Raw genomic sequence first — 27,777 nt, 5'->3', positions numbered from 1 at the left:
AGAACTTCTAAAATAGTAGACATTCCCACTACGTCACTTTACAGCATCCTCTGGAATGAGCAAGTTATATCTATTCCATCAATGTACTTTTCTTTAAAAAAGGCTTTATCACTAGGTTTTATTTCAGCAAACTTTATTTTGACGTTACATTAATTTCATCAGTGATTTCTGTCATTGCTGAATGAAATGGCATCTGAAAAAATAACCAAAGTGAACATCTTTTCTTTTCACATGATATATGGAAGACAGATTAATTACATGTAACAGTGACACTAATTAGAGCTCCAGTTTAAAAAGTTAGCCCATGAAGGTCAGGATTAGAATGACATGAGGATGGAAACCAACATTTTCTACAAATCTGATCGACTTGCACAAAAAGAAGTCCAAAACAAAGCTTATGCCATTGATTAAGTGACTTTGAATTGAAAACAAGGGCTTTAATTATTTGCTCTTTGGTCTCATTATAAAATGCAAAAGTTCTTACCATAACCCTGACTTGTGAATTTCATACTGAATTAACAATTTCTCTTGAAGCAAACAAACCAAAAAACCTGGCATCTACATATCCAAGACAGGAGGCGAATGTCCTGTTTAAGTGAAATCTTACCAACCAAAATTTTAAAATGGGCTAAAATATTTATCTCTTGAGTGAAACTAAGTTCTGAAATTAGGGAAAAAATTAATTTTACTTTGAGATTTGATGTTGCCATTTTGCAGAGACTAAAACCAAAGTTAGGTCTATGCAAAATGTGGTTAAAAATTTTTTCTTAAACACTATCATGCTACAGAGACAAAAACCACTTGATTTCTGGGACAAATTCTTTTTTTTTTTTTTTAAGATTTTATTTATTTATTTGACAGACAGAGATCACAAGTAGGCAGAGAGGTAGGCAGAGGGAGAGGAGGAAGCAGGCTCCCCGCTGAGCAGAGAGCCCGATGTGGGGCTCGATCCCAGGACCCTGGGATCATGACCTGAGCCGAAGGCAGAGGCTTAACCCACTGAGCCACCCAGGTGCCCCTGGGACAAATTCTGCCAGCATAAATTCATTTCTGTGTAACAAAAGATCAAGTTTATTACAATTATAAAGATACTTACTTGCTGTGACAGTGCAATAGTAAGTCAATAATGAATGTCTGCCAAGCCTTTTCTTTACTAAGAGCATCCAAGGCTGTCGGAATCAAGGCAAAACACAACGTCATCACTTCCAATGCTTCACAGCAAACCTGTTCATCTTCCAAGTCTGGCTCATTGCCTGCGTTGGTCTGTAAAATTATGGTCAGAGGCAAGTTACCTAGAGCTACATTTAAGAAAAATCTCACACAACTTCAAGTTAGTGCTTAAAACTTAGACTCACTTAAACCATATGGCCTCAGCCTCTCTACCTGCAACCTGAGACCCATTTAAGAATCGTATGGAAATGATTATAGTACAGAGATAGTATGGAAATGAATAGTAATGTCTAATTCCAGTATTTTGCTATATTCCAAGGAACGATGAAGGAACTCACTGAGAATATCACTTGTTACTCTGTCCTTCAGGCTCCTAGGGATCTTCTTTCTGAAACTATCACTCCATTCTTAAGGCACACTCTAGCACTACAAGCGTTAGGCACTTAGACTAGTTCCAGAAGGTAGTGTACCTACAGTGCCACTGTATTCTAAAACAAATTTCTTAGACAATTGCTCAGGAAGGTTTTACAACCTAAAATATGCTTGGATAGGTAGCTAGTAAATTCTAATCCGATTTTATAAAAAAGTGATGATTACAATACATGCCTAAAAAAGAACAAGCATTCAAATACCAGCTGAATGGGGGCACCTGGGTGGCTCAGTCAGTTAAGTGTCTGATTTCACCTCAGGTCAAGATTTTCGGCTCCTGGGATTAAGCCCTGTATCAGGCTCTGTGCTTGGTGGGGAGCCTGCTTTTCCTGCTCCCTCTATCCCTCCCCCAACTCATGCTCTCTAATAAATAAAATCTTAAAACAAACAAAAAAACTTAGTTGAATGCCCAGGAACTGTACCAGACAGATGCTACAGGATTCTAAAATATATCCAAGGAAAAACAGGGTTATGTTGGCCATAAAATGGAAGGTCTACCAAGCCCTAAATTCCTACAAATTTAATTTCCTCTTCTAAATATTCTAAATATTATGAGGGGTTAAGTATATATAATAAGAAATGAAGGAGTCAAACACAGCCTCACTTCTGTAAATAATTTGCTTCATCTAAGAGAAGGTCAGAGATGATACCTAACTGGCTGACACTGTTTCTACCTTTGACTGCTTTATTTTTTTATTTTTTTTTTAAAGATTTTATTTATTTATTTGACAGACAAAGATCACAAGTAGGCAGAGAGAGAGAGAGAGAGAGAGAAGGAAGCAGGTTCTCCGCTGAGCAGAGTCTGAGGTGGGGCTCGACCCCAGGACCCTGAGATCATGACCTGAGCTGCAGGCAGAGGCTTTAACCTACTGAGCCACCCTGGCGCCCCTCCTTTGACTGCTTTCACAGACAAAAATATTTAAAATGTCAGGACACCACAGCTCACAGTTAACTAAACTAAAATTTACATATGACAGAAAGATAATGAAAGAAGAAAAATGGAGAGAATAGGAAAAAGCAAATTCAATAGGAGATCATATCTGAGACTAGTGAGAAGTAGAAAAACATCGTCTCATATTTTAAAAAGCAGCTTTACGGCAGGATTCTGAAGTACTTTATTTCAAAAGTAAAATTTTACTGTATTCTCATCTTACCTATAGCTACCATTTAATTGTTAGCCATGAAGATGCAAATGATTGGTAAAGATAGCAGATGTAATGATTCAGCCTCACACACAATTAACATTAATTTAAAAGGAAAATATTTTTGAGGTAACTCTTACCTTCTCATAAATTTTAGTGATTTCTTCATTTGGGCTAAATACTAGCTGTAATGCCCCACATCCTGATGCCCAGATGATTTTCTGAATAGCTCTAATTACACAGATATCAGGCATATATCTTGAAGCCTGCAAGACAATGCACAATAAAAATGATATGATAGCGTATTAGAGTAAAATAATAACTGGAAAAGAAAAAATGTTTCTCCTTATAAAAAAAAACTGCTTTTGTCCCTTTTTTTTTTTCCATTTAACAGCAATACCACAAAGCATGCTCTCCAAGTTATTATCTGGCCCTATATTACTTTCAGTAGTAGTCTTTAAAAAGACTACAAAGATGATCCCACCACCATTCTACTCCTCATTTTTTTACCCATAAAAAATGAAAACCAAGTCCACACAAACACTTGTACAGAAGTCACAGAAGCTTCATTCACAGAAGAAGAAAACAATCCACATGTCCTTTGCCAAGTGTACGATGTGGAGTATTCACAATAGGATACTACTCGGTAGCAAAAAGGAATGGAATAATGGTTTACAAAACACAGATAATTCTCAACATCGTTATTCAGAGTGGGAGAAACTAGACATATAGGAACACACAAGGTAGAATTCCACCTGTATAAAATTCTAGAAAATGAAAACTATTCTACAGTGGCAAAAGATAACTGGTTACCTGGGGTAGAGGGAAGGGACTGCAAAGGGACATACAGAATGATGGAAATGTTCTGTGTCTTGATTATGATGGTGGTTTCACACATAACCTGCATTTGTGAAGACTGAATTATATACTTTCAGAGGATGTTGTTTACTGTACATAGAGGATTCAAACCGGAAAGTACTAACGTTAGTATCAAGCAAAATTCGTGTTAAGGGAACTCTAGACTGAGACAGTTATTAGAGTGAGTAGGCCTAGGAAAATTCAGCCTTGAGTTGTGGTAAGGGTTATTTCTTAATTAAACGGAGGGTCAAACATAGAAATAGACATGGCAGATTTCACAGCTTAGAAACTTTAATACTAACCTCATCAGATATTTGCTGAGCAAGACGAATGGACACATTTCTAAGCATGCATTCAGATGATGGATTAGGAATGCTCTGAAGGGCACTTTGTAGCACCACGGCTTGATCATGAGTAACTTGGTTGACCTGAAAAAACAACCATTTTGCTTGAAGTCAGTAATTTGTACAGAACCAGACCCAACCACATGCTCCCCACCATCGCCACTCCCTCCAAATGACCTCCCTTCCATATATACACATGGTAGAACTGCAGTGACTTAAACAAAAAGCAGTCTGTATTGCCAACAATGTGGGCCTCCACTTTTTCTTATGCAACAAGGTGCTACACGTCCCTCTGCAAATACCCATTCTAGATTAATTCAACTTGTGTCTCTACATGTGGGCACAGTAGAACTTGTGGACATAAGTGATAAACTGAAGTGATGACTCCAACCCCTACCTAAAGACTAATAAATTACTCCACACCTCTTACATGTGTGCTTCTGGGCAGACCCTGTTCCCATTTCCCCTGCTCATCATTTTCCTCTTTGAAAGGGAGAAACGTTAAGGAATTTCAGTCACAGCTACTGACATTTGCTATTATGACAATATATGTGGTATTATTCCATATCACATATTTAATATAACATCACATATCTAATCAACATTCCAATTTCCAGATTAAGACCTACGCTATTTATAAAAAATAGAATTCCTAGAGCTCTTCTCTTCTATCCATAAACTTAGTAAACCATCACTTGTGATGAAAATAGAAGACCTCAAATTTTAGTCAGAATTAAGTGCATAGTTTGACCTCTCCTTAGTAGACACTGAATTATGGCATGTCTTGAGAACTTTTGGTGAGATGGATCAAGGATGCCACCAAGGCAAAGACAGAGTTCACAGTTGGAATAAGCTCAGAAGTGGAGGTTAAGCCTATCAAGGTGGGAAGAGAGTGGCAACAGGCTAAGTCAATTACAACTTTCTTATTACCACCTGTATCTTCATATATCTGCCAGGTACAAGTTAGTAAGAGATGCATACAGAGTTTTTATCAGGTTTAAAGTAATTGAAAGCCAAACAGGGTTTAAAGGCGTAGGGAGGAATTGTCCTCTTAAATTAAGAGTATAGCCAGTAAAAAGCATTTTCACTTTTCATACAAATTTAAGAGACAGAAACCTCTAAAATAAGATACCACTGGAAAGGAACTCGAAATATTCTAAATCAATTCTGAACTCAAACTTTAAAAAATTACCATTTATTACTATAATTAAGACATTTTTTAAAAAGCGTATTACCGATGTCATGGGATTCACGCCTTCTACACCTGGCTGACAAGCTTCTGCCACAGCTCGAACGTGGCCATAGCCAATGGCAGTTAGCAACAGTTTGGCTATTTTAAGAGCATTGAGGTAAGCACCCCTTCGAGTTTCCATATCTGCATTTGGTAGGAAGTTATTTCTGGTTAGCATGCTCAGGACGAGGGGCAGGCCACCACTTTTCAAGAAGTGAAATTGAAAATCAGAGGAATCATCAGCCAGAGGTGCACCAGCAGGCATTAACAAGGCATAGACTACCTGGAAGAAGAAAAGGACTGTATTAAAAGGGTTTAAAAAGATAACTTCCATTTTCCCTATCATCATTGCTAAGAAATTCTTGACCATTTAAAAAATATTTCATTATAAGTGTTACCCATGTTCTTCAGATTACCACATAAAAAGGTCAAGTTCAAAGAACATGAAATACATTCAAAAGGGAAAAAACCAACCTCTGTTAGGTACAGCACTTGTGAGGCTGAAGGACCAAAGAAAAGCGAGTCAAGAGATGGACTAAGGCTGCTTTCTCCAAGTTTGGCGTGATCTAAACAAATAGCTCTTAACTTTTCTATTGTTGTGCTATCTGTAAGAAAACAGGAGACACAGTCTAAAACACAACATAATCCATGCATTCACAGAATTTCACTTTTGGTATTTTGAAGATTACTTTAGTACGGCATAACTATCAATTCATTTGACTTACAGGCTCATACCTCACAAGAAATAGCTGTATCTAGATTTAAAAAAAAAAAAAAAAAAAGAATCACTACGAACTAGGACTTTCTTATCATCAACCCAAACATGAAGGAGGTGGTCTTCACCCAGTCAGAGACCTCAAATCAACATGCCTCCACGACCACTGGAAACCTAAAAAATACAGTACACTTCAAAAGGAAGTCATCCTTATCGAGATAACAAAAGATAAAAAATTAGAAGCTCTTCCTTCCAACTTCTCTATTGTTCACCCTCATGACACTACGCATTAACTGCTCTATTTTATTGAAAGGAGCTTAGTGGTACCTTAGAAACTGAATTGTAAAAGGAAAGACACAGAAAGAAAAAAAAGAAGGAATATAGGCACCTCGCCTAACACCACTTCACTGTTATGAAAGACCTATAATAGCACCTGTTTTCCATTAGCCACAAGAAATCCAAAGAGGATTCTTGCTTTTATGAAAAGAGGCAAAAAGCAAAAATAGCATTCAGTGTTTGTTTTGTAGAAAGTTGTTCAAGAGGCAGTGTGCACCCCCAAGCAGAGAAAGTGGCCCCGCAAAGCTCCTTCCCTGGGAGTGACATTCAGCATCAAGCCACCAGAGTTTTGGGCTGCCTCTGTGAGCTTTTGTGCTTTTTCTTATTTTGTGCATCCATTAGAATAAGATGTGTCCTAAGGTATCAGAAAAGCCCAAGAGGTTACTTTCTGGGTGTGGGAACACTCTAAAAAAATTTCCATATAAACCAGTGGTAACTGCTTCTTTAAAGGTTTTACACCATTTTGGCTTACAAAAGTTTTCATAGGAACACTCTAGTTTTGAGTAGGAGAAACCTACAGTCATTAATGTTTACCTCAAAGTAAGCACAGGGTTTTCTTTTTATCCTCCCCCCACCACAGTATTAAAACACCAGTTTCTTTCTTTCTTTTTTTTTTTTTTTTAAGATTTTTATTTATTTGACAGAGAGATCACAAGCAGGCAGAGAGGCAGGCAGAGAGAGAGGAGGAAGCAGGCTCCCTGCTGAGCAGAGAGCCCAATGTGGGGCTCGATCCCAGGAACCTGGGATCACGACCTGAGCTGAAGGCAGAGGCTTTATCCCACTGAGCCACCCAGGTGCCCCACGCAGTTTCTTTCTTTAAAGATTTTATTTATATGGAGAGGGGGAGGTAGAGGGAGAATCTCAAGCAGACACCATGCTGAATGTAGAGCCCCATGTGGAACTCAGGAACTCAATCTCATGACCAGAGCCAAAACCAAGAGCTGGATGCTTAACCGACTGAGTCACCCAGGCACACCCACCTTCCTTTTAAATCACAGTGAAAATAAATACTTTGAAAACCCCATGATACAATTCAGTGTTACCAAACATTCGAACTTAAGAATAGTCAATCAACTTTAGAAAGTACTTTATTACCATCAAATTATTTCCAAGGTAAATGCGCTATGATTAAAATACCACTTGATAAATAAGATGGCTTTAAAAAAAATTAAAAGCTTTTTTTTGAAGAATAAAGGTAACTGAAAATTACTGTAATTGCCATAATATGGCAAGCTAATTTTATAGGCCTGGAAATAGCCTAGAACTATCTTATCAAAAAATCTTCAGTTTGTGGGCTGTCTGGCTGACTCAGTGGAGCATGTGGCTCTTCACCTTACGGTTATTAGTTCGAGGAGCAACGCTGAGTATAGAGATTACTTAAAAACAAAATGAAAAACATCTTAAAAAAAATCTTCAGTTTATATTAAAACTATTGGTTTTCCCTATTCTGAAGGGATAGTGACACATAATATAACTAAATATAAATTTCTTAAAATCAAACATTTGTGAATAGCTTCTCAGGTCATTAAATATTCATCCCCTGTATTATTTTTGTGATTAAAATAACATTATGTCACTTTATGAGTTTAATCTCTATTATTGGGCATTTAGGTTTTTTCCCATTTTTTTTTTTAACACTGAGGATTCTAGCAGCTAAATCTTCACAATTATTTATTTCATCAGGAAAAAAATCCCGCAAGCAGAAAGAACCACTAAGGTCCAAGACTTCTAACATATAAACCAAATTAGTCTCTAAAAATAAACCTATTCATAGGCTGTATCTGAGAATGTCTTGCTGGATTTAAAAATATTCTAGGTAGGGACACCTGGGTGGCTTAGTGGGTTGGGCTTCTGACTCAGGTCATGATCCCAGGGTCCTGGGATTAAACCTTCCATGAGGGTCCCTGCTCAGCAGGGAGTCTGCTTCTCCCTCTCCCCTGGTCCTGCTCTTAAATAAATAAAATCTTAAACATATATATATATGTATTACTTCCTCAGTTTAATGAAAAGGCCTGGAAACAAGACACCCCAGTAGTACTAAGTTTCTGGTTTCTAAATACCCTCTCTCACAGAAAGGAGTAATGGCTGATTCCAGGGCTAGGATTAAAGTACTAGATGAGCTTTAAACATCTTGGGCTATATATATATAAAACACATCACAAATAAGGTTTCCAACCAGTAAATGTAGAAAGAATGATCAAGTTAAGTAAAATCACCATTTTGCAACCATTACAGGAAAAACTGATTCAAGTAATAATCACAAGGAATGGTTAAACCAGTAAGTAAAAGTCTGATGAGAAAAGAGTTACAGAATCTCAAAACATCTCTCCAAAAAAGGAAAAGTAACTTTACAGAGGAGAAACCTGTAGACATCAATTAAGTGATCTGGGATAATGTCACCAATGAAGGACAAATGGACGTATGCCTCCTGGTATAATGCTGAGAAAGAGCATCATGTAAGTGGTATTCTGAGAGAAATGTACCATCTGTATGTAACATCAGGAACAGACAAAACCCAAGGAGACACATTCACACCACAACTGATCTGTGCTTTTCAAAACCATCAAACTCGTAACAGTGAAAGACTGAGGAACTCCAGATTAAAGACACCACATGAATCATGCAATATAAGAAGCTGAACTGGATTCTCAACCAGAAAACATTGTTTTAAGGTTTATTATGGGGAAAATTAGTAATTATGTATAAGGTCTATAAATTAATTTATCAATGCTATATTTTCTTTTTTAAAAAAATTTTATTTATTTGGGAGAGAGAGAGCATGAGAGGGGAGGTCAGAGGGAGAAGCAGACTGCCCACGGAGCTGGAAGCCCAATGTGGGACTCCATCCCAGGTCTCTGGGGATCATGATCTGAGCTGAAGGCAGTTGCTTAACCAACTGAGCCACCCAGGTGCCCAATGCTGTATTTTCTGATTTTGATTAATACTGTGGCAATTTGAAGAGAATGTCCTTGTTCCTATAAAGCAATAGGTATTTAGGGATAAAAAGATAGGGTATCTACAACTTGTTCTCCAAAGGTCAGAAAAAAATCTTACCACAGAATGTCGTAACAAATATAGCAAAATGTTAACAACTATTGAATCTGGGGAAGGATAAATGAGACTGTACTGCTCTAAGTTTCAAATTACTTAATAAGAAATTAACTTTTTATTTTATCTATTTTTTAAAAGAGTTTATTTATTTTGACAGAGAAAAAATGAGAGCACAAGCAGGGTAAGTGGCAGGCAGAGGGAGAGGCAGACTGCCCATGGAGCAGGAAGCCTGATGTGGAACTCGATTCCAGGACCCCGGGGATCCTGACCCGAGCCAGAGGCAGTCACACAACACTCAGGTGTCCTGAAAATAAGTTTTGTTTTTTTTTAAAAGATTTTATTTATTTATTTGACAGGCAGAGATCACAAGTAGGCAGAGAGGCAGGCAGATAGAGAGAGAGGTGGAAGCAGGCTCCCTGCCGAGCAGAGAGCCTGATGCGGGACTCGATCCCAGGACCCTGAGATCATGACCTGAGCCGAAGAAGGCAGAGGCTTTAACCCACTGAGCCACCCAGGTGCCCCCCGAAAATTAGTTTTTAACAGGAAAAAAGGTACTCTTCAAAAATAAGAGACAAGCAGGAAACAGAAGAAAATAAAGCACCTATCAGTATTAACCTTCAGGGAAATAAGTCAAGTCTATTAAGTTGTTACACGTTTCTAAAACCCCAATTAGCTCATATTCAAGTGGCAAAAAAGAGAGTGTCAGTATAATGTAGAAGGTGCCAGTACAGCAGCAGAAGTGCAACTTTCGAAAACCAAAACCAACACCAACACCAACCTAACGAAAACCCCTTGGCCTGGCAGCTGTACAGCAAGAGGCCCTTTAAACTTGTTAGGAAAATGAAAAGTGAGCACCTGCACGCAGAACTCATCCTGAGAGGTGCACTCCCAGCCTTTTAGGACTCTTGGCGGGTGTTTGTTCTGGACCCACTTTAATGGCAGCCCATCTGTCTCAGAGCTCCACTTCTCCCTGTGTTATCCCAGCACTACCAAGTCAGCACTTTCTATTGGTCTCATGCCTTTTCATTATCTGCTAAGGCAGCCTTCAGCAACAATCAACTACCTGGTGGGCTGCTGAAGCTCTTTCTGAAGAGTCAAATTATTTTTATTAGTGCTGTTTAAACTCTATGTGAAAGGGCTGCCTAGACTAGGGTATTACAGCTCAAGCAGGGTAAGGAGGACATCCCTGTGGGAGGAGGGGAGAAAAAATTTCAAGAAAGGCCCAAGACCTAAGAACCTGAGAACAGGGACTCTGCTATGGAAAAGGTGAAGAAAGAAGTCCTACAACAGTAGCTGTACAGCAGGCAAAGAACAAACAGATGAGAGGAGGAAGAAGAAAAGCTCCAGAAAACAGTGAAATCTGACAGATTATCTAATACAAATAATAATGGTAAATTATTTTGCCAAGTTATTAGAAGATACATGGGATGAATCTGTTAGGTGTACAGAAAACTAAGAGAATGAAAAGGAGACATTATTATATCCAGTAAAAAAAAAAAAAGCTGTCAGTAATCCAGGCAAACTACTTTTCACACACTCTTGAAATGTAAATTTACATTTGTCAATTCTAGATAAGAATTTAAGCAAAAATGGGAAGAATTTGAGAATAAGACTTAAGTTTTCATCCCATGATAGGAACTCAGTAGGTATCTAAAATTGACAAAGACACAGTTGGACAAGGTTTATTTACAGATATAATGGTATAGACACATATGAGAAAAAAGCTGAACGTTGAAGTGGTTGTTTCTAAGGCATAAAAGAGGAACAGTGCCACAGATGACACATGGCCCATAATACAGTGCAGAGAGAGGTCAGACAGTAAATATTTAAGGCTTTGCGGGCCACAGGGTGTCGGCCACAACCACTGAGCTCTGCTATTTTAAAACAAAACTAGCCACAGTTAGTATGTAAATAAATGAGCACGACTGCACACTAATAAAAGTTTAGGACACTAAAATAAAAATTTCAGGGGCGCCTGGGTGGCTCAGCAGGTTAAAGCCTCTGCCTTCAGCTCAGGTCATGATCCCAGGGTTCTGGGATCGGGCTCTCTGCTCAGCAGGGAGCCTGCTTCCCTTCCTCTCTCTCTGCCTACTTGTGATCTGCCAAATAAATAAATAAAACCTTAAAAAAATATTCATGTAATTTTCATGAGGCACAAAATATTCTCTTGATTCGCCCCCTCTCCCCATTTAAGAATGTAAAAGCCATCCTTGGCTCCTAGGCTATACAAAATCAGGCAGTGGGCTGAATTTGGCTGGTGAGCTGTAGTTTGCCAACTCCTGATGTGGTCTACATAACAAAGCATATTCCATCTAGACAGAGAATTTGTTAATATACCCTGTTATGGTCCAGCATGTATTTAATGAACATTACAGATATAAAAAACTTACCTGGTGGCATAAGCTTCATAAGTACTCTTGCTCCATCTCTAAGAGGAGGCATATTTAGGCTGCTGCCTAAGTCTGCAACTTGCCAAAGGAAAGAGATGTATCTGGGATGCAGTGACATTATCTAGAATACAAAATATACAACATACTTAACTATAAATTACATGCCCCCCTCCCCCGCCAAAACAGCTAAATAAGTAATTTCTACACTTCTGCTTCTGTCATTGCTACTCTCTCTAAAATGGCCTCCCTTACCCATCATCCCACCTATAGAAAGCCTTCATGATACAGACCGAATATATTACCCAAGCTATCTCCAGTAATTTCTGTGAGGCAGCTCTTTTATTATTTTAATTATTTCTCTCATACATATAAGTTATACTCCATATATGCCAAAAGCTATCATGCCTGCTAACAGTTAAATTCCTAATCCAACTGTTGTAAGAAGCCCATTCTTCTGACACTGGAGTGGCTGGTTATTATCATAGCCATTAAAATTCTTTTGGGGAGAGGTGGAAGTCAGAGGGTGAGGGAGGGGAGGAATCACTGTTTCCTTAGGTACAAGATAGGTACAACTTGAAAAAGACTGCACATCCTATAGAAACAGTTGTGAAGAAAGGAATCACTTCTGTGGCATGAATCAAGATACAGTGCTATTTTTCTAAGTTTATATAGTGAAGAGTTTTTTTTTTCTTTTAAGATTTTATTATTATTTATTTATTTATTTGACAGAGAGAGAGAGAGAGAGAGAGAGAGAGAGATCATAAGTAGGCAGAGAGGCAGGCAGAGAGAGGAGGAAGCAGGCTCACCGCCGAGCAGAGAGCCCAATGCGGGACTCGATCCCAGGACCCTGAGACCATGACCCGAGCCAAAGGCAGAGGCTTAACCCACTGAGTCACCCAGGTGCCCCTATAGTGAAGAGTTTTAATTCAGCTGCATAACAGATTCATTTTATATAAACCTAACCATACTGTATCTAGAGGGAAATGTTTTAAATTTCAACCAAAATACGATCACCTTTCAGATCTATTTTGAAGGTGATGGTTAACTATATAGTTATATGATATTTTGCCATATTAAATGTAAACTTCTCAAGGAAAAACAACAAAAAAACCTATTTTATATATAGCCAGCCCTTCAACAACATGAGTTTGAACTTCACAGATTCACTTACCACATTTTTCCCACAAATACAAGACAGTACTATAAATGTATTTTCTCTTCCTTATGATTTTAACATTTTCTTTTCTGTAGCTTTATGATAAAAATACAGTACATGTACTATATAAGACAGTAAAAATATGAGTATACATATAACATACAAAATATGTGTTCATCAACTGGTTGTGATATTAGTAAGGCTTCTGGTCAACACTAAGCTATAAGTAGTTAAGTTTTGGGGGAGTTAAAATATATACATGAATTTTCTACTTCATCCGGGGGCTGGGTGGGAGGAATGAGGGGCAGGTGGTCAATATGAGGCCAAACTCGATTTCTTTATTCTTTATTCTCAAACTATATCTCTTTAGTCTCTTAATGCCTTGCATATAGTAGCTCAAACCATCTACTTACCACCCCAGGTAAACAGCTTTCCACTTCTGGATTGGGACCATCACTGTAATGATTACCATGGTTTCCAGGAGACCCAGTTGAGGAATCAGAAGAACTATCAGGGCTTGAAGGCATATTAGAACTTATCTGTGTAAGTTTGGCTGTAATTAGCTGAAAATAATATACTAAGTTAGTATCAAAGACAAGAAAAAAATATTCAAAACAGAAGTTAGTAACATACCAAAAAACAAACTAGAGGCAATACTTCCAGAAATACCATTTGTAGGTGCTGCCTAACAACCAAATAGTTGTTTTCACAAAACTTCTACTATATTTTAAGTACCATAATGCCAGTCTTACTGTTACAATCCAAATACCTAATAAAGAGCCTCACAAATAACAAATGCTCAATTAACATTTACTGAATAAAATGTTAACTAGTGAAATGAAAAATAATCTCAGGTTTGACTTTTATTCCTCAAAAAAAAAACCCCAAAAAACAAACAAAAAACAAAAAACCAACATTTTATTCATTTATTTGACAGAGATAGAGAGCATAAGCAGGTCAGCAGCAGGGAGAGGGAGAGGGAGGAGAAGCAGACTTTCCAGCAGGCTTCCCATTAAGCAGGGAGTTGATAGAGGGCTTGAACTCAGGACCCTGAGATCATGACCTGAGCCAAAGGCAGACAGCTTAGCACACTGAGCCACCCAGGTGCCAGCAGGTTTGACCTTGAAAAGTTTAATAATTACAGATACTTACTGATTTATCTTTCAAGTTTAATTGTCCAATCAATTTTCTGTCGTCTGCAGGATCTATCAGTTCACCGCCCACAAAGAGCTCAATTTTTGTATGAGCTATATTGGCTTTAATACGATTGAGAATATATCGTCTTACTGAACCGATCGTATCATTTGTATGAGACCATACATCCAAGTCATCAACTTGTCTGCCCTGGTTTGGAAATCGAACTATAAAAGAGAGGTGTTTACCACGGAAAGCTCTGGGGGAAAAAGAAAGAACAAGGAAAAAACATTTTAGTCAGCGGAATTTCTTATCTTCTATGAACTTAATATTGAGTATTTTCTTATTTAACAAGAGAAAAGTGAGCTAAGGATACTCGTTATTTTTAGGATCTTGAAAATACAACAATCATTTTCCACTGTTATTCTTGTACCTATGCATGAAGAAAATGAGACTTATTTTAGATCACGACCTGAGCCAAAGACAGTCGCTTAACCGAATGAGCCACCCAGGTGTCCCACTATGACTATTTTTAAATGTGAAAAATAAACTAGCTTGAGAATATTAACAAAAATCCAAATATGTAAATTTTTTCTGAAAAAATTATTAATATCAAAGTTCACATCCAAATAATATTTATATTGATAGTATATATATATATTTTTTTTAAATTATTTGAGATGAGAGTGAGCAAGCGAGCGAGCGAGAGCAAGAGTGAGGGGGTGGGGAGAGGGCCAAAAGGAGAAGCAGATTCCCAGTTGAGCAGGGAGCTCAAAATGGGGCTTTATCTCAGGACCCAGAGATCATGACCTGAGCCATAGGCAAATGTTTAAGTGACTGAGCCACCCAGGCGCCCCTGATAACATCTTCTCACAGGTAAGATACAACAAATAAAAATATATTCAAGAAGCAACTTTATATGATTTCATGGTTAGCAATGAGAACTCTTTTAAAATACTGATTGCATTCATTCTACAAACATATCTAAATTATACTCTTTGAATTACTCAATGGTGAGACCTTAAAAGAAATGTTAGTAGACAATTTTGAAGTATTTCCTGCTCTATCAGCTACCTGTCAAAAGCAGTCTTTAAGAGTTTTTCCAATTATTCTCCAATCTTACTATGCAATTAACTGTATAAATGAATGGCATCAAAATACTTCAACTCCATATTACCCTTAGCAACACTTAACAGGTACTGAAGTCATGGCAAGAGCAACAACAAAAAATACAAAGAGGAAACTAGACTTAATGCCCTATCAAAACAACAACTAGATCCTGGAAAAAAAGGTCTAGGAAAATACCAAATAGTTAATTAGAAGAACAGTTATTCACAAACCTTGACATAGGTAGAATTGTTCTTTCCTCGTGATAATCACTGTCACATTCATTTATGTACTCCCTTAACACAGTTAATACACGAACCATTCGAACAGCCTCCTGCCTTGCACAATTAATACTGTCTTTGTCACCATCCAAAACACATAGTGTATCATAAGAGGCTTTCAAACGATCAAAGCAAGACTGAATGAAGTCTTCATGGATTACCACCTACAAATAATGGGCCAAATAAAGACAGTCAAAAGATGCTTTAAAATGTAAAAACAACAAAAAAATACATATAAAAACATTAATTCAATTAAAGATGGCAACAACTAATTATTTAAAGACAGCCAAGTTATTTAACCGAAGTCTATACTGATAATAAAACATACTATGTTTTGTCAAAGGAAGCTAGAGTTATGTATGTTAAGTAGTATGAACTAGATATTTAAAAAATGGACTTTGGAGTAGGTGGCAGAACCAAGAGAAGAAATTCATGCCACTATTATACTCAAAATAATCACCTCACGTAATTATCAAGACAAGATTAATTTAGATAGCATTTTGTATAATGGGGAGACTAAATATTTTCGACAGATATATATATATATATTTTTAAAGATTTTATTTATTTGACAGGCAGAGATCACAAGTAGGCAGAGAGGCAGGCAGAGAGAGAAAGAGAGAGAGAGAGAGAGAGAGAGAGAGAGAGAGAGAAAGAGAAGCAGGCTCCCTGCTGAGCAGAGAGCCCGATGTGATACAGGGCTAGATTCCAGGACCCTGGGATCATGACCTGAGCCAAAGGCAGAGGCTTTAACCCACTGAGCCACCCAGGGGCCCCGACAGATATATTTTTAAAAGTCACAACCCTGAACTCAAAATCTAACCTGAAATCAAGAGTCAGATGCTCAACTGACTGAGCCACCCAGGCATTCCTCTTTTAGGTGTATTTTTAATAGGAGTTGAAACAGAACAATTTAGTTAATTCAGAACTGAAGAAAAAATTCTTATCAGTGAAGAGTTCTTTAATTAGAATTCTAATTTGTGAAAGTTTTAGTGAATGTCAATCCTCACCTGATTGACCTGTAGCCTCGGACCAAGGTTTGTATATATTTCTTTAAGAAGATCTATAGCTCTGCTGGCAATATCGTCATTACTTTGAATCACAACCTAGGTTCAAAAGATTCAAATATAAACAACTTTCATGAAATATTTTAGCTGGACACTTCAACTCAAACCACACCCTTGGTTATTTTCAATGCATTACTCGGTTATAATTTGAGGCTATATTTGATATTCAAGTAAATCAAGTAAAATTAAGTAAAAAAAAAAAACCCACAGACCATAGAAAGTAGTAAAATATAAAACTCAAGTCTTTGAATAAAGCAATTTAAGAATGGAAGGCACATACTACTAAGAACAAAAATGCTTTGACCAGTATTAACCCTGCAAATCCACACCTTGGAACCAAGTTGTAAGACACTGAAGGAGGAATTCAAATTACTTAAAAAGAAACAAAATATGCATGAAATACAGTTTAGGATAAAGAGCTACACTACACTCTCCTCCAGTTCTATAGATCTTTATCACTCATTTAATTATACTGGTGGTTTTCAAACTATGTGCAGAACTCTAGGGGGTTGAGGAAATGTTTTAAGGCTGAACCCTCTGTAGGCCTGGGAAGAGGGAAGGCTGTGAAGCATAGGGGGAATGAGCAGAAAAAACAAAAACCCAAAGAAAAAAAAACAACAGGCTCTCTCTCCTCCAACTACTTTTACATTTTAGAGTACTTAATGAAAAAGTCTGAATAACTGAATGACACAGTAAACGGTCCATGGTCGGCAGAAAAATATATTAAAAAAATATGAACTGCTGTGAACAGGTCAGATTTTTGAAGACAGAAACAATATACTGATACTATATTGCCACAACATGGACAGGCCCGGAGGGCACTATGCTAAGTGAAATAAATTTAGGGAAAGACAAATACTATACGATTTCATTTATTTGTATGTGGTATCTAAAAAACAAATTAAAAAACTGATCTCATAGGTACAGAGAACAGACTGGTGGTTACCAGAGGCAGGGATGGACAAAATGGGTGAGGGTGATTAAAAGGCACAAGCTTCCATCTATAAAATAAGTACTGAGGATGTAAAGTACACCATGGTGACTATAGTTAATACTACATGCTTGGAAGCTGCCATCGGTTAATCTTCAAAGTTTTCATCACAAGAAAAAAGAAATTTGTAATGGCATGTGGTGATGGATGGGGTGATCATTTCACAACAGATACAAATAACAATCATTATGTTGTGCACCTGAAACTAATATAATGTGTCAATTTTATCTCAATTAAAAAACATATATATTGAAACTAAAAAGGTGAAAAAATAAACAGATGGTATTTCGCTCCTTCAGGTGTTTAAAAACATCCCAAGTTGAAACACTGCCAATGAAATATACATTTGTAGTTCATTCTAAATAGTCTTCTCCTCTGTTCTGTTTTAGCATTGCATGTGTAACATTAACACCGAAGGAGAATGGATCTACACTAAATGAATAAAGAGAAGAACAGTAACTTCCATGGAGAGGCATGATAAATGTGTACAGTCAGTGTATTTCTAAACACACCCAGAAGGACATATTCTAAGCCAAGACAAAAGGATCATCAGTGACAGAGGGGAAAGGGAAGGGAGAGAAGAAAAACAAACAGAATGACGAATGACCCAATAGGATGAACTATCACTACCTTCTGGGACAAGCATCAGAGCAGCATACACACGTAATTTAGATGCAAAATTGTCACCCTTTCGCTATTTGAAAAATTTCATTGGAAAGAATGTTTATCAAGTTCCTACTTTTCACTTACCCTCCAAAGGTAGTCTAATCCTATTAACTCCAAATCATCCATCATATATGCTCTCCTTTTGGCTACTAGTTTTCCTTCTCGACAATTCACAGCTTTGAAGAATCGCTCAAAACATTTCATTCCATTCTCAGTTAATAGGGATGGATCAAGCTGAAGCACATTACTTTCAAAGAAGTCTTTATTTATATCAGGATCCAAGTCTGGTTCATCCCCCATCAACTTGGAATACCACTTAAAGCAGGCTTCACGATCACAAAGGTAAACTGCATTCTCTGCTAAGCATTTCCATATTTGTTTTGCCTGAGGAGCACATAGCCACAGTTGGCCATCCTTCAATAAAAATCTTGGAAAAACATAAAAAATGAGCAATTAGATCTACCTAATTTTTATGGTGAAAGGTAATCTATCAATATATGTAATAAAAATCCATCTGTCACAATTGTATTTTAAACTACAGTTAAAAAGAGGTCAGTGCTTATTAATATCTTACCAAATTAATTTCTATACTGTAGTAAAAATTAAAAATAGTAGTAATAATAAGAAAAAATCAACTAGGTACTAATTCATTCATTTAACAAGCATATATTGGATGCCTACAATGTGACAGGAACTGGGCCTAAACTGAATAAAAGATTTGTTTACTGAACTTAAACAGTTTGGTCTTTGAAACCAGCCACTGCAAAACTAATGTGTAATGGGTTGAGTTTTACCATTCTGATTCTACTGCATCATTGGAAAATGAGGTAGTTTCCAAGTGACTTTCACACATAAACATTTCATTTACTAATTTAAGTCAAAATTCCTTAAGTTTAATGCTTTCTGATGGTCAAATATGCATCACTCAGTACCTGGACACATTAAACAGAATAACTGCTCTATGACTTAAACTTTTTCTGTTCATATTTAGCAGGATGCTTATCAATTATTCAGTGATGCTCTTTTTAGTTTTGTGAATATTGGTTATTAAGACAATGAAGGTGAATTTCATTACAGCTATCTCTTCTGTTAACTCTGTATTTCTTTTAGCATTCCTCCACCTACCTATCTGCGAATGACAGGAAAAGAGAACACCTCACTTTATTCGGAATTAGCAAAGAATTTCTAGCTAACATAATGATGGCTCCACGCCCAGTTATGGAGTAAGGTGCATGTATTTCATGTCAATGGGTTCCCTGATTACTTCCAAGCATTTTGGGATCTCAATCCTAGGGTTTTTGATATTCTAATAGAACTGTGGAGTTATGAGAGGCTTTCTAGCACCTAGTCCCATCTAACCCTGCTACCTCTCATTTACAGATACAATATGAAATGTCCTCTGTGGTGACATACATTTGTTTTTCAAAGTCTGTTGTTGTTTTAAACTTTCTTCAAGCAAAAATTCCATTTGGAAGTCCAATGTATAAAATACAAGTGGGGCTGTCCCAGTTGTTGGGAGGAGGAGGAAAGAAAGAAGGAATGAGAAATCAAATCTCCACTCCTTGTTCAGAAATCTCAGAGGAAGTTCCTTAGAAGCCTTAAGGCTTCAAAACAGATTTGCAAAAATCACTGTCTACTATAAAAAGCATAGACCTTGAGTCAGATAGATCTAGTTGAGTGGTACAACTGGTGTCCATATTGGCTGCGCAATTTCAAAGAAGCTGGTTTAAGCCATGCTGATCTCCACTTTCTCTTAAGAGTTTGTTTATTTATTTGACAGAGATCACAAGTAGGCAGAGAGGCAGGCAGAGAGTGAGAGGGAAGCAGGCTCCCTGCTGAGCAGAGAGCCCTGATGCGGGGCTCAATCCCAGGACCCTGAGATCATTACCTGAGCCGAAGGCAGAGGCTTTAACGCCGAGCCACCCAGGCGCTCCCTCCACTTACTTTTTAATCAAATGGGGAGAATACCTGCCTTCTGCATGGCTATGAGGATTAAATATAAACCATTTAATACAGGACGAGTAAAGCAGTAAGTCAGGTGTCTTCCCCTTGAGTGTGTTGCTACAGGTCATGTAAACAGGTGTAACAGACCATGGAGTAAAATAGCTCCTGCGACTCCAAACTTAAAGATAGTAGGAATCATAACCATTTTTCTGTTCTAGGTAACCTAAGGGATACAACACATACCAATCAATAACAGTGGCTCACTATGGCAGTGATTTTTTTATCTAGACAGGCAAGTCCTTCTATTTGGGTGGTTGAAAATTGAAACACACACACAAAAATAATTTCATTTTCAACAAATGCCAAATTTCTTAAAATCTGGTGGTGAGAGTTTTTCCTAAAGTTAAAATCATGTAACTATTTACATAATGTTTTCCAGTAGATAAACACATAGTTTAGTAATAAACAAGTCCATAATTAACACAGCTCAGGAGAAAAAAATCTCCCAATATGTCAAAATAATAAATGCAAGAGATTTCCCAAAGCACTGACAATCTGAGCATTTCCCCTAGCACACTTACGAACTGAATAAGCATTTCTGCAGTATGTGGTTTCTAAATTTACATGAAACCGCTCATCAAAAATTCTTAACAATTTCAAATCTGTAAGTGTATAAGCATTAAAGGCTAATTATCACTGAGGAAATTCAAATTTAGCCTTGGACTACATTTAGCTATGGCTCAAGGGGATAAATCTCTTTGTCTCATCACCAGCAGAACAATGTTATTGACACATTCGGACCACCTTTGTCAGCCACTGCAAGGATAAACAAGGCAGCAGTGGACAAAAACCACTCTTTAAGTGTAGAGCCAGCAGCCCCTTGTCTCCATTTCCTTATTAACTAGGATACCATTAAGGTGAGTATAGCTCTCCTGCTGGTTGTATCAAAATATGGGAATTTATTCTTCAAAAATACACTTATTTTTAGCGAAAACAAGTAAGAAAGAAGTCTATCCAAAATCTTAGAATGTGCTCTCTTCAAATACTGAGAAGAAGAAAAAACTCAGCCAATAATTTAAAAGTATTTAATCATAAACAGGGAAATGTCCTTTGAATTTTAGGTAATCATTTCCATGTGGGAATATAAAAGGCGGCAGGCAAAAAGGTCACCTAACATGACTTAACTATACAGCACATTAACTAAGCACTCTTTATCTGTCATAAAGAGAACAACACTGATGATTTAAAACAAACCTAAGGAAGTTAAGCCGTTCTTGGACTTCTTGAACATGACTGTATCTACTTCCCAGCCTCACAGTTTGGGGGTCATAGTCTTCATGATCTGCAAATTAAGAAAAATCATGCATTATACACATGTATATCTGCAACAATGCTGACTTTAACCAAAGGAAATTAAGTCAGTCAAAAAGTCATTAATTCTTTATTATTTACTATTTATTCACTAAGTTTACTTAGTTTACTAATTAAAGTTTACTAATTATTTACTAATTATTTGCTAATTTTTAATTTTACTAAGTTTACTAATTATGTATTCTCTACCTCTTATTTTCTCTACGAAAACAGATTTTTCTTCTACTTAAACCAAAAGAAAGCGATCTGTTAAATGTGCTGATGGCTCAGTCGGTTCAGTGTCTGCCTTCTGCTTACAGTGATCCCAGGGTCATGAGCCTGCAATGGGCTCCTTGCTCAATGGGGAGTCTGCTTCTCCCTCTGCCTGCCACTACCCCTGCTTGTGCTCTCTCCCTCCCTTTCTGTGTAAAATAAATTAAATCTTTAAAAAAACCCACAAAACTCAATTAGTAAGAAAACTGAGATGATGAGAGTAAATTAAATTGAAGTGTCTGTGGCTAAGGCTAACAAACTGGTTCCTGACATTATAGAATGCAAGTTGTTTAGAGTCTATTTTGTAACCCATTATGGGAAAAAAGTTCACATTTGAAAAAGCATCTATCTTGAGACAGGATTCAAATACCCTAAAATTCACACATTTAAAATGTACAATTCAATGGTTTTTAGTATAGGCTAGGCCATGTAAACATTTTTGTCAAATTTTTTTGGTCATCCTTAGGTGTGAAATAGGATCTCAATGTAGTTTTGATTTCCATTAACTTAATAACTAATGATATTGAGCGTCTTCTTGTGTGCCTTAGCCATTTGTTATCTCAGGAGAAATGTTTATACAGATCCTCTGTCCATTTCCCAACTGGGCTGTCTTTTGAGTTGAAAGAGTTCTTATATATTCTGGATTTAAGTCCTTTGTAACAGATATGATTTACAGTTATTTTGTCCTGTTCTTTTGTCATTTTACTTTCTTGGTTGTACCATTTGCAAGTAGTTAAGTCCAAGATATTACTTTTTCACCTTCTTAGAATGTTATTTTCCCCTCAACCAAAACCACAAAAATTTATTTCTATTTTTTTCCTAACAGTTTCATACTTTTAGGTCTATGATGTGTTTTAAGCTTTGTGGATGGTAAGAGGCAGGGGATCAAACTATTCTTTTAGATGTACATACATAAATTTTTTAGCAACACTTACCAAAAAGACTTCTTTCCACTGAACACTCCTGACACCCTTTTAAGAAATCAAGCATAAATTTAAGGGTGCCCGGGTGGCTCAGTGGGTTAAGCCTCTACCTTAGGCTCAGGTCATGATCTCAGGGTCCTGGGGCCCCACACTGGGCTCTCTACTCAGCAGGGAGCCTGTTTCCCCCTCCCCCTCTGCCTGCTTTTGATTTCTCTGTCAAATAAATAAATAAAACCTTAAAAGAAATTTAGGGGTGCCTGGGTGGCTCAGTCGTTAAGCATCTGCCTTCAGCTCAGGTAATGATCCCAAGCATCCTGGGATGGAGTGCCATATCGGGCTCCCTTGCTTCTCCCTCTTCAGCTCCCCTGTGCTTGTTGTATTCCCTCTCTTGCTCTCTGTCATAAATAAAATCTTCAAAAAAAAAAAGTCAAGCATAAATTTAACTATTTCTAGATTATCAATTATAGTTCACTGATGCATACATCTATTCTTATGTCAGTACCACACTGTCTTGATTATGGTTATTCTGCATTAAGTTTTGAAATCAGGAAGCATTACAGGCCAGCCAATTTTGGTTTTTACCATCAAGACTGTTTTGGCTATTAGGGTCCTACGGTCCCTTGCATTTCCATAATTTTTAGGATCAGCTTGTCAATTTCTGTAAAGAGAGAGGTTTGGATTTTTATAGGGATTGTGTTGAATCTGTAGATCAACTTGCAGAGTACTGTGACCTTAACAATATTAAGTGTTCCATTCAGTGGATATGGAATATCTTTCCCTTTATTTAGATCTTTAACTTCTTTCAACAATATTGTCCTGTAGTTTAAAATGTACAAGTTTTGACAGTGCCTGGCTGGCTTAGTCAGTGGGGCCTGAGACTCTTGATCTCAGGGTTTTATGTTTGAGGTCTGCACTGGGTGTAGAGAGTACTCAAAAAAATAAGATCTTTAAAAAAGCAAAAAGAAGTGTATGTTTGATACTCCTTTTGTTCAATTCATTCCTAAGTATTTCATTCTTTATAAAGCTACTGTAAATAAAATAAAATTTTTAAGGTTGCACACTGCTGAGCATACAGAAATATAACTGACATTGTAATCTTAATTCCTGCAATCTAGTTCAACTCATTTATTAGGTTTAGTAGATTTTAGGGACTTCTATATACAGATGTTGTTTTCTGTGCTAATAGTTTTGCTTCTTTTTCAGTGAGGATTTATTTTTCTTGCCTAGTTGCTCAGGCTAGCACCTACAACGGAAGATTAAATTAGAAGTGACTAGGATGGACATCCTTGTCTTATACCTGTTCCAAAGGGGAAAGCAGCCACTTTCACCATTAAGTATGAGGTTATTAGCTGTGAGATCTTTGAGATGCCCTTTATCAGGTTGATAAAATTACATTCTATTCCTAGTTTGTTGAATGATTTTAAAAATGAAAGGTGTTAGATTTTGTCAAATACCTTTCACCTACTGAGAAGATCACACAGTTTTGTTCCTTTACTGGATTAATATGGTGCATCACAATGGACTTTTAGGTGTCAAATCAACTCTGTGTTCCAGAGATACATTCCAGTTAGTAACAATACATAATCCTTTTTTCTAAGGTTTTAAGTAATCTCCACGCCCAATGTGGGGGGTTGAACTCACAACCCCAAGATCAAGAGTTGCATGCTCTTTTTTAACTAAGCCAGCCAGGTACCGCATAATACTTTTTATGTTGCCCAATTTGATATTTTTGATGATTCTGAATCTATACTCATAAGGGATATTGGTCTACAGTTTTCTTCTGATGTCGTCGTATTATTTTGCTATCAGGGCAGTTAACAACTTCATAGAAGGAGCGTTCCTTAATTTTTTGGAAAGAATTTCTGAAAGACTGGTGATAATTCTTTAAATGTTCAGCAAAATTCACTAATGAAACCACTTGGTCCTGGAACTTCTTTGTGGTAAGTTTCTTGGTTACTAATTCAATCTTTTTACTTGATATAAGTCTATAGAACTTTTTAATTGCTTCTTCAATTTCCATAATTTGGTATTCTCATACTTTTTCATAAGATCAGTAGTGATGCCCTCTTACTTCTGATTTTCATAATTGAGTCATTTTCTTAGCCTAGCTAAAGGTTTGTCAATTTTGCCGATCTTTAAAAAAAAAAAAAAAACAAAGCGGGGCGCCTAGGTGGCTCAGTGGGTTAAGCCGCTGCCTTCGGCTCAGGTCATGATCTCAGAGTCCTGGGATGGAGCCCCGCATCGGGCTCTCTGCTCAGCAGGGAGCCTGCTTCCTCCTCTCTCTCTGACTGCCTCTCTGCCTGCTTGTGATCTGTCAAATAAATAAATAAAATCTTTAAAAAAAAACCAAAAAAACAAATTAAACAAAAAAAACCCTTTTAGTTTCATTGATATTCTTTTTCCTCCCTTAACTTACTTGATTACACTTCCAACATTCATTATTTCCTTCCTCCCTACTTTGCATTTAGTCTGCTCTTTTCTAGTTTCTGAAGGTTACTGATCTGCTAACTTTCTTCTTTACAATAAACATTTGGAGGTATAAATTCTGACTCAGCAACTCTCCGTAAGTTTTGGTATTTTGTTTTCACTCATCTCAGTTTACTCTCATTACACAGTTGTCATTTCTTTGACCCATTGGTTAGCCAGGAGCATATACCTAATATATACTTGTGAAGTCCCCAAATTTCCCTTTTGATTTATAATTTAATTCAATGATGAATAAAACCCCTACCTTATAGGATTTCAGTATTTTAGGTTAATGAGGTCTGCTGATGGCCTAGAATATGGTCTGTCCTGCAGAATATTCTATTTACACTTAAGAATGTACACTCTGCTGTTGCTGGTTGGAGTATTCCATAGAAACCTGTTAGGTAGGTATGCACTACGGGTTTATAGTGTTCAAAACTTCTATAGGGATGAGATATTTCAAGTTTGGGTCCAGGACCCCAAAACAAATCAAGTATTGCAATAAAGTCAGTCAAATGAAGTCTTTGGCTTTATAGTGCACATGAAACTTAGATTTACATTGTATCATATTCTACTAAGCAGGAAATAGCATTATGTCTTAAAAAACAATGTAATACCTTAATTTAAAAATACTTTATTGCTAAAGAATGCTAATCAGGGCACCTGTGTGGCAGTTAAGCTCTGCCTCCAGCTCAGGTCATGATCCTAAGGCCCTTGGATTGTATCCCTTATCAGGCTCCCCGCTCAGTGGGGAGTCTGCTTCTTCCTCTATCCCCCTCCCCCAAGCTTGTGATCTCTTTCTCTCTCTCAAATAAATAAGATCTTTCAAAAAAAATGCCGATCATCTGAGCGTTTGTCAAGTCATAATCACCAATCATACATCACCTTAACAAGTACAACAGAAGAATTTGCAATACTGTGCGAATTACCAAGATGTGACAGAGATGTAAATGAGCAAATGTTACTGGAAAAATAGCACTGATAGAATTGTTTGATGCAGACTTGTCACAAACTTTCCAATTTGTAAAATATGCAATTATCTTCAGAGTGCAATAAAACAAGGTATGCCTGTAGTTCTTTTATTCCTCCCCTGGAGTTTTGAATTACTATCTCATGTCACTTAATGTCAGCCTAATTATGTTCTTCAGTATGTCTTGCATGGCAAATCTGCTTGCAATAAATTCTCAGTATTTATCTGGGAAGGTCTTTATTTTGCCTTCATTTTTAAAAAATAGTTTTGCTGAATATAAGAGTCTTAGCTGTTAGGTCCCTCCACTGCCCCAGCACTTTGCGTACATTATCTTAATGTCCTCTGAAGTTCTAAGACACAACTGTTAATTTTACTCATGTTTCCTTGTGAAGTCTTTTTTTTTTTTTTCTACATCCTTAAAAATTTCTTACAACTATGATGTGCCTGCATCTAGGTCTCTCTAACTTTAACTTACTTGGAGTTCTTTAAGCTTCTTGTATAGGTTAATGTCTCTCAATGAAATCTAGAAGTCTTCAGTGATTATGTCTTTTTCTGCTCCCTTCTCTCCCCCACATATCCTTCCAGTACTCCTATTACATTAAATTGGTAATCTTAATGGTGTCCTATATTTCCCTAAGATTCTCTCAGTTTTCCTTCATCCTTTCTTCACTGTTCTTCAGGTTACATAATTTCTACTGATCAATCTTCACAGACTGATTCTTCCACCAGCTCAAATCTACTGTTCAGCCCCTGTGGCAATTTTTCATTTTAGGTACTGCATTTTTCAACTTGAGAATTTCCTTTTGATTTTCTTTTTTAGAAAAAACTCTATCTTGTTATTGCCATTATCAACTAAAACTGTCACGATACTACCCTTTAGTTCTTCAGACAAAATTTCCAACAGGTCCTTGAGCGTATTTGTAGTAACTGCTTTCAAGTTTTTGTCTACAAAGTCTACAATCTGGGCCCTTTCAGAGGTAGTTTCTGTGGTCTGTGTATGTATGGGTGGGACTTTTTTATATTTTTTTGGTTGAAATCTCGGTATTTAAATGTATTGTAGCGACCTGAATACTGCTACCACCCACTCACTCCCTGGGTTGGTGGTGTTAGGTTGTTTAGGGACTAGGCTGAACTAAGTCAAGTCTATTTCACCCCAGTGTTTTTCTTCCTTGTTTTTACCTTTCAGCCTTGCTACCTGTAGATTGTTACTGGTTCAACATTAGCCCCTTACTGGTCAAAGGCTGTTAATTAAATCCCCTTGACTAGTTAGATTACCTGTTACCACTGAGTATGAGTGTGGCTTGGAGGCTACCATCACAGTTTAAGTAGTTTTTGTCCCACATTCAGTCAAAGAGTAGTAGTACCGGAGATATTTTTTTCCTCCTCATCACTCACAAGGGTAGTCTTAGCTATGAAACATAGTCTTTTTGACTACAAGGGATATATTTTATTCCTTTTACTTTTAAATGGGATAAAATTTTACTTTTAAGCCTGGCTTCTTAATAGTTGCCCTTGGGTCATGTTGCTTGTAATTCATCCAGTGTTTGGTCAGAAGCTAAATTTAAGTCCTTGAGCCAGTGAAGCTTACAACCTTTGTTGATGGATTGGTGTGTGGACTGAAGAATGTTTTCAACTTGTCCATGTCTTGCTCTGATTGCTTCTGAGTGGGAGCAATCTAATGCATGTACAGAACATTTGTGACCCCTAGGGTTGACTATGTTCCCAGGAGGGCTCACCTTGGCTCTCTTTATCTAGATATCTGTTTAACTTTTGCTTGCTCTGC

General features: G+C 37.1%; 1 protein-coding gene across 2 annotated transcripts in view; it reads right to left on the bottom strand.

Annotated features, from left to right (window-relative positions):
• The window catches only part of LOC111150557 (ubiquitin specific peptidase 9, X-linked), a 140,878-nt gene that overhangs the window by 42,428 nt on the left and 70,673 nt on the right, over positions 1 to 27,777 (bottom strand). For both annotated transcript variants that reach the window (XM_022508047.1, XM_022508048.1), the window contains exons 15-26: positions 21,267 to 21,354; positions 18,153 to 18,495; positions 16,355 to 16,450; positions 15,297 to 15,508; positions 13,975 to 14,215; positions 13,236 to 13,385; positions 11,667 to 11,787; positions 5,649 to 5,779; positions 5,179 to 5,457; positions 3,902 to 4,027; positions 2,882 to 3,007; positions 1,097 to 1,263 (exon numbers count right to left, since the gene is read on the bottom strand). In XM_022508047.1, the coding sequence (XP_022363755.1) occupies positions 1,097 to 1,263; positions 2,882 to 3,007; positions 3,902 to 4,027; positions 5,179 to 5,457; positions 5,649 to 5,779; positions 11,667 to 11,787; positions 13,236 to 13,385; positions 13,975 to 14,215; positions 15,297 to 15,508; positions 16,355 to 16,450; positions 18,153 to 18,495; positions 21,267 to 21,354 (2,080 nt within the window). The remainder of the gene's footprint in view (positions 1 to 1,096; positions 1,264 to 2,881; positions 3,008 to 3,901; positions 4,028 to 5,178; positions 5,458 to 5,648; positions 5,780 to 11,666; positions 11,788 to 13,235; positions 13,386 to 13,974; positions 14,216 to 15,296; positions 15,509 to 16,354; positions 16,451 to 18,152; positions 18,496 to 21,266; positions 21,355 to 27,777) is intronic.

Source organism: Enhydra lutris, unplaced genomic scaffold (genome assembly GCF_002288905.1).
Source record: "Enhydra lutris kenyoni isolate GAN:26980312 unplaced genomic scaffold, ASM228890v2 scaffoldscaffold23, whole genome shotgun sequence".
Lineage (NCBI taxonomy): Eukaryota > Metazoa > Chordata > Mammalia > Carnivora > Mustelidae > Enhydra > Enhydra lutris.
Note: the sequence above shows the minus strand (reverse complement) of the source record. Positions and strands in the feature narration are given on the sequence as shown.